General features: G+C 29.9%; 1 protein-coding gene across 1 annotated transcript in view; it reads right to left on the reverse strand.

The window, feature by feature from the left end:
* Positions 1-5,891: 5,891 nt before the first annotated feature.
* The window catches only part of LOC110020859 (succinate--CoA ligase [ADP-forming] subunit alpha, mitochondrial), a 38,519-nt gene continuing 33,871 nt past the window's right edge, over positions 5,892-10,539 (reverse strand). The window contains exons 5-7 of the mRNA XM_020719127.1: positions 7,704-7,765; positions 7,130-7,211; positions 5,892-6,224 (exon numbers count right to left, since the gene is read on the reverse strand). Of these exons, the coding sequence (XP_020574786.1) occupies positions 6,085-6,224; positions 7,130-7,211; positions 7,704-7,765 (284 nt within the window). The 3' untranslated portion in view covers positions 5,892-6,084. The remainder of the gene's footprint in view (positions 6,225-7,129; positions 7,212-7,703; positions 7,766-10,539) is intronic.

Below are 10,539 nucleotides of genomic sequence, written 5' to 3' on the forward strand. Positions count from 1 at the left end.
TATATATATATGCATTAAAATATGTATTCTATTTTTTTTTTTAAAAAAATGGTCTTATTGCTAATTTGAAATGAATTGTTATGAGGCGTTTTCTTGAGGTCTAATTATTAGGTGCGGAGGGCGCGCGCAGATCTGCGTGCGCCCCACACGCAATAATCGCTCTTTCTTGAGAGGATTACATCCTGATCCCTTTATACGCATCCTTAATGCGAGAAATACATCACTCTTATGTTGACCTAATACATCATGTTGAATCACAAATTACAACAACCATTAATGTGCATATAAAGTAATTCAAACCACATGTTCGAAAGTACAAGAACAACTCTAAAGATACTGCTCAAGCATCTCAAAGAAAGAAGTACAAGCCACGAGAAGCCTAAGATTTGCCCACTCGACCATAGAAATTGGAATTCCGACCAAATAAGGAATACACATTGCTTAACACATCACGTCTTAATATCTTGATAGCCAAATTTAGGGAATCAAGAGTAATATTATCACTTTCACTAAAGTCAGGATCGTACCACTGAATCAGACTCATGTGGATGCTAGTTTTATAGAGACATTCAAATTGCCACTCGGGACAATAAATCCACAAATAGCAATAAGAAAATTGTCAAACATGTTTTTTTTTAGTACGACAACAACAATATTTCTAAGAAGAACTACGGTCAAAATATTCCTTGCACATCATTCTGAGTTTAATCGATCCCAATGAGATTCGATTCAACCTCTTCCACACAGGTTGAAATTATCCCGTCAAAACAACTTAAGACGATATAAGTTCACTTAAGACAATATATGTGCACTTGTGAATGAAATTATGACGTCAAAACAACAAATTTACAAATATACCCCACAATTTTTATATATTTGCATATCCATATAAAAACTTATGCATGAAAATATATGCTCGCTCGTAAGAAAATAATCATAATATTATTTTTAATGAAATATTAATTATTTGAGGGGGTCGGGCATGTAAATATAAAGAATCTAAGTGTTGGATATGTAAATAGATAAAAATTGTGTGGTTTGTATATAAATTAGAGGCTCATTAAGATTTTCAGCTTAAAATCTAAATTTGAATTACCCTAAACCTGTCAAGAAATTAATGGCATGCTTGAAATTATTATTTTTATTTTATTCAAAAATATTTTTTTAAATAAATTTTTATTTTATTTCAAAAATCAAATAATATTATTTTTAAAGCATTTAAATAATTTTTTAATATTGTCATTATTTTCAAAATAAAATGCAACCATGAACTTTTTAATTTATCCATATTAAAGTCTAAAATTATATATATATCAAGATTCGGGCATATCAATGGAGAATATGCTCATGATGATGGAAGAAAAAGTAAATTGAAATAAATACAAAAATTAAGTTTATTTTTTATTTTTTATTTTTTATTTTTATTTTTATGAAGAATAAATCAAAAAATTACTTGCCGTGGAAACTGCACCACCATTTTAATATATTTTTTTGGGGGCATTTACATACAAACCACACAATTCTTATATATTTACATATCTAACACCTAAAAATTCAAATTCACATGAAAAATAACATCATAATAGTGAATGATGAATAAATATATGTGACCAAGCTGATATAAGTGCAAATATCAATATTTGGGGGGGTTGGATGTATAAATACATGAGAATTGCGTGATGTATATGTAAAATTATCATAATATTTTAGTTCATTTGGCTAAGTCTGCGTAAGTTTCCAAACAATCATAATATTACATTAAATAGTCCTGTAAAACTAACAGAATATTGAAATAAAGGGACGAGCGGCCATTTGGGATGCTAGAAACTAACGACCATCAAAATGTATATTTGCATGCATAACCCATCATATTTATATATTTACTTATGAGATCCCATAACATAAAACTAGGTTATAAGTGGCGTAGTGTGGAGCCTAAGGAGACTCGTTGTCAACAAGAATACTGATGTAGATTGTCATACAGTTAATAAGTGATGATATGTATGCTGTTATACTGGAGTTCTCTTCCTTATGACTCCAACAATTGTCTATCGAGCTCAGTGTTGTAGTTGGGGATTTGGAGGGAAGCTCCAACTAGCTCGTGCGAGTTTGGAATAAGAACTCAGGTAGTGTGAGTGACAGCTGGAATAGAGGAACTCACTTGAAGATTAAGACTTGATAAAATTGTTTAGAAGAACTCGCAGGAATGTTGACGTACTTCAGAGGTACTTGTGAGATCCTTTTGAGCAATAAGAAGTTACGTAGCTTGTCACCTCTAAAGCTATGACAAAAAGTACGATTGATCTGGTCAGCACCAGACCATTAATGCGCGGTTAGTGAGCTCGATCCATTAAGTTTTTGAGGCCCATAAAATTTTTGAGCTTTTCTATAGCATAAAGGAACTCATATTTGGATATACAATATATATAACATTCAATTTTTTAATATTATATCAAGAATAACATCACTATGATTTTTTTCTTAAAAGCAAAATATATCTTTTCATACAAAATGTTCCATCACCAAAAGTATTACAAATCTAAATATTATATTTTAGGAATAGATATGTAAATGCATAAAAACTAATTTGTATGCATGTAAATTTTATGATATATATATATATATATATATATGAATAAACAATCTTAATATGTGTCAGAAGATAATGAAGAATCAAAATTAAAGATTATAGATTCATAGTATGCCAACAAATTGGTTCATTTTTTTTTCATTTTCTTCTCAATCATAGTATGATAATAGATGCTTTCCTTATGACATCTTGGGGTCATCTTGGTGTATGATATCAAGGAGTCTCTTAATGTGCTTAATGCTCCTTTCTGATCTTTATGATCCGCCAGTGATTAGGAGATTGTGATCTAGTGATGGTGATTAGACAGTGATAATCATGTGATTGTGATTCAACGGTAATCAATAAGTGATAATAATAGAATGGTAGTCGATAAATAATCGATCAATGACAATAATTAAATGATGACGATGTACAAATACATTAGTTAGGTGATGAAAAATAGGAAATGGTGGTCGAACAATGATAATTAAATAATAGTGATTATCTGTGCTGGTCATCAATGTTGGTCGTCAAATAGAGCCGTCGAGTTTTCCAAACATTATACCGTCAAAATCTTTCATATCATATAAACAATACTACAATTTTAACATGAAAATGTAAAATATATCTTTGCATAGGTGAGGTGGTATATATGCATGTAAAAAATTAAAGTTTAGGTATTTAGATGTGTAAATTCATAGATCTTATCTCATTTTATGATATTTATTTTTTATTTTCTCAGAGGTAGCTAGTTGCAAATTTCCAAATTACATTCATGGACTTAGCCATGGCTGAGCATAGCACCATACTAAGCTAACATTTGGAGCTCCCTGGCAAATTCATAAATATATAATATAATGTATTTTTCAAAAGCAATAAAATATTTTTGCTCCTAATAAAATAAAAATATAAAACAATTAATTTACACTATAATATTTATTTCCAACTTTCAAAAGGTATAGTCAATAGTTAATATCTATCAAAATATTTAAATGTAATAATAATTTAAACAAAAAAAGCACTCAAAATATTGATATTTACAGAACAAAAAAAGCACTCAAAAATAAGCTGGCTAGCTGTTTAGTTTGTGAGTTTCGAAAAACAGATGATTCTGAATAAATGACTATTTCACCCATGTTCCGGATAAGCTGTTTGTTGTTTGGATTGTGCGTTTGAAAAACAACTTATTTACAGGTTTTTAGTTGACAAAAGACTGTTTATACATTATAAAATTTACTTTTGAAAAAAATATTTTTAAATTGTGTAACATAAATTGTAATAAAGTAATTTACATTTTAAAATAATTTTAAAAAAATTGAATGAAATTTAAGAAAAAAAACTCAAACAGAAGAAAATATACATGAGCTGAAGGAACTGAAGTGAAGAACTTCTTATAACCCTTACTTTATTAGACAATTAGCACAAAATACATACACATATATATATATAAATTTGTTAAACACATATATATATAAATTTGTTGCATGACAAATTTGTAATTTCACAACAGTACATATTTGTTATTACAAATTTTTTATTCTGACTTCATCTAAAATAGAGTTCCAGATACCAATTGAAACCAAAATACATATTGAAGCTACAATTAGTAATAGGATTGCATCAACTTTAAGCTAAAGTGAGTTATATTACACGATGCAAATGAACATTTTAAAGCATCACAAAGTACTTTAGAAGGTCTTAACATGGGTGTGGGTATAATATTTAAAAATTTACATCATTGTAGTAATCATCCCCATCACACATAAATGTCATAACAAAAAAAAAAAAAAAAAAACCACACCGCAAAACCCCACATTATATGATTTCTAAATGCATAAGGGGTAACTTAACAAAAAACAGAATTTCAATCCCTTCAAAGAAGAACCAGCCGGGGAGTTAGAAAGAAAAATAACTATTTTGCCGAGGAGTTAGAAAGAAAAATAATGATTTTCAACTGATAAGTCCTTAAATTCTCCACCATGCTTTTGTCTAACTGTGTTTGTTTTGAAAGCTCAATACCTATTCAAAAAGAATCCACACGAAACCCGCAGTGCGAGAGACGAAATCGATTCAAAGCCATTCAGCTGCACCTTAAAGGATCTTTTAATTTTTTTTTTTAAAAAAATTCCAATCACAATTAACCTCAATATAAGGTAGTTATTGCTGAGCCAAACACGATCAAATAGTTAGGATTTGGCTCATCCCTTTCTCATCCACCCTGCTACCAAGCTAAAGTCCCTCACATTGTAAATCTTTCTCATCCATTTCTCATCCATCCTACTACTTCGACAAGGAAAAAAAAGGGTGCAGAATGGCATAATTAAAAAAATCGAAATAGCCATCGAGATCCCCCAACGAACCGAAATGTCAGACGACGGAACCAAAATAAGCATTCTTAAAATCATACATCTTCAAGGACTCGATTAGGGTTATAGCAGGGAGATGCCAAGGATTGGGAGAAACCTGTAGTGTGAGAGACGGAACCGATTCACTGCTTGCAAAATTAGGGCAGAGGAGTGAGGAGGGGCATCGACAGTCTTTCGCCTCTATGAAACGAGATTCATGGGGTCCTACCCGTGATCCGCATCTAATATTAATATGCCAAGGAAGTTTAAAAAAACGCCACTGAAACGGGATTTCCAAACAAACGGTGGTGTTTTCAAAACTCCACCGCTGCAAAAAAAAGTCCCCCAAACACACCCTAAGTGGCATGAATGTAAATCTTCCAAAATGTTTTATTTAGCATCCTCAATTGGTACAACAATACTAATGCTATGCTGAAACTATAACATTTGAGCTGTGCTCGAATGCGTGGCACACAGATTGAAAACAAAGTGAAAAATCTCAACATGCCAAAAATAAAATAAAAAAACTATGAATTTGAAATTAAATTATTTCTTTATCACATAAAAAAGGGGCTCCATAAATTAAATTAAAAAAATGCCCATACAAAAATGCATATTCTTAAAGCATAGTTTCACATAAATCAAAATTATCTCTCTAAATAAAAAATAAACAAAATAAAAAAAGAGCAATTACATTCATACTGCCCGAAAATCAACCATCCTCTTTCAACCATTTCTCAAATTCTCACTCAAATATCAAAATTCATGGTAAAACCCCAACCCAAATTTGTTTTATCGTGGCACACATAAATACAATTCAAGAAAATCATGTAAGTTAATTTGTAAATATCAATGTTTCGGGTGGGTTGTATGTAATTATCCCAAATAAAAAAAAAAAGGAAACCAAATGAACGAAACCATAATTATTATTACTAGCATATACCACAGTTTCCTTCGATAAAATTTGACAAAAAGCAGAAGGCTAAGAACAGATCATTTCAGGCCTAAAAAAGAAGGTTTACAGAAAAATGTCAAAAAGAATCAGTTTTCCAACAGCAGTTTGTAGTTTTCTGTATCAGCATAAATTATTTCTCAGATGGGGAGAAAATTTGAATTTGAAAAATAAGGTAATAACGGTCGAATTTTTACCGGATTGAATCAAAAATTAAATTATTCTGAAAGGCCACGCTGCTTGAAAATATCGAGCATGGTGGAACCTATCTTGGCTGGAGATTCAACCACAGTTACTCCTGCTTCTCTGAGAGTTTTGATCTTGTCCTGGGCAGTGCCCTTCCCACCAGACACAATAGCTGCAATACCACAAACAAAAATAAATATTTTGTAAATTTTGTGGTATTTGCATACATACCCACCCAATTCCTATGTATTTACATATCAAACGCCTAAACTTCTTACATTCATATCACCAAAATCTTTCATGGTCTGTTTGTCTACAGCTTTCATGTAAGTTTTTAGAAGTTGCTATGGTGAAAAATAGCTTTTCTATAACTAAATCTAATAAATGTTGTGGCTATAACAAAGTTGGTCTAGCTTTTTTAAACGGGAAATAACTTATAATGCTTCCAAGAGGTTTTAACAATTATACGTAACGGGCTTTACCGATGGATGCAACTAGCTCGAACATACACCAGTCTTGGAGAATTCTACATTTATTAAAATGGATGATATTTTTCAAGGAAAAAGTGGAATAGGGAAGTAATTTGATGTTTACCCAAACTTTGCACGGGTTTATATTTTAGAATTGTAACCTTCGCTTACCTAACAAAAGTAGAATGTAACTTATGTATCGCGACGACAGCGAAATCAGAAATTCAAAATAAGATATGGCAAAAGAGTAGGCTTCTTTAACTTAAATAGTTGTAGAAGCATTTAAGGATAAATTTTTCATTATCTATAAAATTATTTAGGGCTTGTTTGGGACCGTTCTCATTTTTTGTTTTTTGTTTTTGTTTTCTTTTTTGCTTTTATTTTTAAACCGTAAACCCTATGTTATGTTAAAATTAAATTTTAGGTGTTAGATATGTAAATACATAAGAATTGAGTGATATGTATGTAAATCTTTTCTTAATATCACAACTGAACAACTCTTGATTTTGTATAATCTTTGTTAATATACCTTTTTTTTAAGAAACCCTGCAGGATAAAACAAAGATAAAAGCACAAGATTACAAAAACAGCTTAAAAGTTCACAAACCTCCGGCATGGCCCATTCTTCGTCCGGGAGGGGCAGTAAGCCCAGCAATGAATGCGACAATCGGCTTTTCCGTCTTGCTTTCCTGTTTTATTAAGAAGGAAGACACAATTATTAAAATTCAAGAAGAAAAAGTGAGGAAATACAATAAATTTTGTAATCTAAGACAAAATCATTCACATATTCAAACAAAAAAGATATAATAATTCAAAATTCTGGTCAATACACATGAACAACTGCTTCAACTTTAAAAATATTTAAGAGGATAACATCAAAGTACATTAAAAAAATTCAAAAAGAAAAAGGGAGAGAAGGCCACAAGATGAAAAAAAAATAAAAACGATGTGAAGTTATTTAGCTGCCCCTAAAAAACCATCAGGCATTCAAATCATCACTGCAATCGGCCTTAAATCCAAATTAAGGTCGGCTTTATGATTAATAATCAGGTTTGAAGCTAATTTGAAAGAATAAACGAGAACAAACAAAAAGAAACTGGAGCAGAATCAAGAATCCAGAATAAGCACGCATGAATTTGATCAACATTAAAGTCATCATATGGGATTCTGTACTGGCTGACCTTTATCAATGCTGCAGCATCTTCTTCGGCAGTTCCTCCAATTTCACCGATAAGAACAATACCTGTGAAACAGACCAAATAAAATTCAGGAATATATACCATCAAACATCCATAACTCAGCATTCTGCATACCAAATATTTACTCCTCAGCTAATCATGAATTTATAACAAAGATATACTGTATGACCTAGAAGAAGTACATGAAAAGTTTCCAATCTGATGAAGTGATTCTCATCTTTTCTCACAAGGAAAATGCAAGAACCAAGGAAAACAAACAATTTATGAACTCCAGCCTGATAACCTGGAAGAAAAGTACGCGTGTAGAAACTAAGGGCTTGTTTGAGATCAATTTTGTCTTGGTTTTTTGTTTTTATTTTTTCTTTTATTTTTAAAAACAAGTTTGTTTAGTTTGTATTTTACATTTTTTTTGTTTCTAAAAATAAATTAACACTCAAAATAGCTTTAGGGCTTCTTTGGAATCAATTTTGTTTTTTTATTTTTAAAAATGTTTTTTTAATGTGCTTTTAGTGTATTTTTATTTTTTCGCTTCTAAAAATAAATAAACATGTTTTTGAGAACACTACAAATAATTTTCAGCTGTTTTGATTTTCAAGAACAATCAAATCTTAATCAAACATACCAAAAATATTTTGTTTCAAAAAGAAAAAAAAACCATAAACAAAACCAAATAAAAGAAAAAAATAGAAAACAAAAATTAAAAGTGATCCCAAATAACCCCTAAGTTTATTTATCAGAATAAACTTAATAACACAATTGAGAGGCTGATACAGGCAACCTTAACACAATAGAGAGGCTAATTTCAAAGTCAACCCGCAATCATCTAAATAAGAGTGGGGCAATCCAAACACCAAACTCACCCTCTAAACATAGAAATCACCATCAATCATCCAATTTGCCTCACACATTTACTTGGGGTAAGCTCTATGAGTTCATGTTTTGTACTACATCAAGAATTAACTCTAGTTTTTTGAAACTATTTTTGCACAACTGTTAGCTATGTTGAATGGTTATTGCAAAAGTTGATAAGATATAAACCTGCATTGCATGCTTAAATGTTTAATTGAGATCATAGATACTAAAATGTCCTATAAAATATTCCATATTAGAGTTTTTAGTTATATTACAATATCTTCTAATAGTATGCTTACAAATAAATAAACAAACGGATCTAGTTTTCATGAATCAACAATCAAAATGCAAATTTAAAAAAATTATTCAGATTTAATAAAAAAAAATCTAAACACAAACATTAAGGTATAAAGGGTTATATATCTATATAACTATATATATATATATATATATATATACACTCACACACACACACACAACACACACATATTCAGAGGGAGGATTTTTTGTTCTAGATAATTAAGTTAGAGAGTCTTTTTTAAAAGGAAATATTGACAAATTTCTAAATAATTAAATTTGCAGCAACAAAGAAAAAAACAAGATTCACTCGATAATTTTGATAAAATATTGCTATAAAGTAAAATCTACCTGTTCTGATATGAAATATAAACTTATAAAATCAAAATTTTAATTCAATTAATATGAAATTATTCATAACAATTAAAGAATATCTTATTAGTTTTGATACATTTGAATTCATATTTTATTTGTCTAGAGAATAGTTCGCTATCAATATCGACCTCATTAAAGGTTATCAACGAAAAGTTAAGCACGATTTAATCTACAAATCTATGAAGACAATATAAAAAAAGCTAATTATAGTGTTAGAGTCTGAAAGATAATTTAGTTATCCTCCTGATAGGATTATTGTTACTCAATTTAGTCTCTAAAGAAAAATCTACTACATCTCTTCAAAACATATTAAACAAACACCATTGAAATTTAATCATATATCCATAAACAACTTCCTGATAAAGATCATATTTCATCTAGTATGATTCTTGTTTCACTGTCAATTTGACATGCCTTAAAGGTGATGCTAATGATTTTTTTTAGAAATATTAACAACATATACAATATTCCAAATAGTATAGTAGTTACACTATTGTTTGATATCTAAATTGTAATATAAAGCATCATTAAATATTTCTAGTAAATTAAAATTTAATTCTATCATTATTTTTTGCCTAAAACCTTAAATGAAGTGTATAATGTTGCTTCTTATATTAATTGAACAACAAATATTATTCATTTAAGTCTTTTTTGCATACAATTCAATATAAATTAGTAGCAATACTTCATTAAGATGATTAAGCATATCCCACTAGTTTTGATTTGACATGTTCAACTCTTTGATATAATATAATATTATAGGAAATCATTTGAGTTATAGATCCAATTTAATAATATCCTAAAATTATATTTCCCATCAAATATATAAATATATTTGTAAACCAAAAAATAGTCGCATTGTAATTTGTCTAGACACATACAACAACAACAACAACACCAAAGCCTTAATCCCCCTACGTGGGGTCGGCTACATGAATCCTTTTTCTCCATTGCGTCCTATTTAGTGTCATATTTTCATTTAGTTCTAGTAAATTAAGATCATTTTTAATACAATAAGCCCAAGTCTTCCTAGGTCTACCTCTGCTTTTCTTAACACAAGTCGAATTTAAAACATCTACTCTCCTAATCGGATCATCTAATGGTCGACGTTTAATATGACCAAACCATCTAAGACGACTTTCTCTAATTTTGTCTGTCACAGGAGCTACACCAACCCTATCACGAATATATTCATTCCGCATTTTGTCTCTAAGTGTAAAGCCACTCATCCACCTAATCATTCTCATCTCGTCAACACTTAACTTATTATTATGCTTCTCTTTTAAAGGCCAAC

Source organism: Phalaenopsis equestris, unplaced genomic scaffold, assembly GCF_001263595.1.
Source record: "Phalaenopsis equestris unplaced genomic scaffold, ASM126359v1 Scaffold000107, whole genome shotgun sequence".
Lineage (NCBI taxonomy): Eukaryota > Viridiplantae > Streptophyta > Magnoliopsida > Asparagales > Orchidaceae > Phalaenopsis > Phalaenopsis equestris.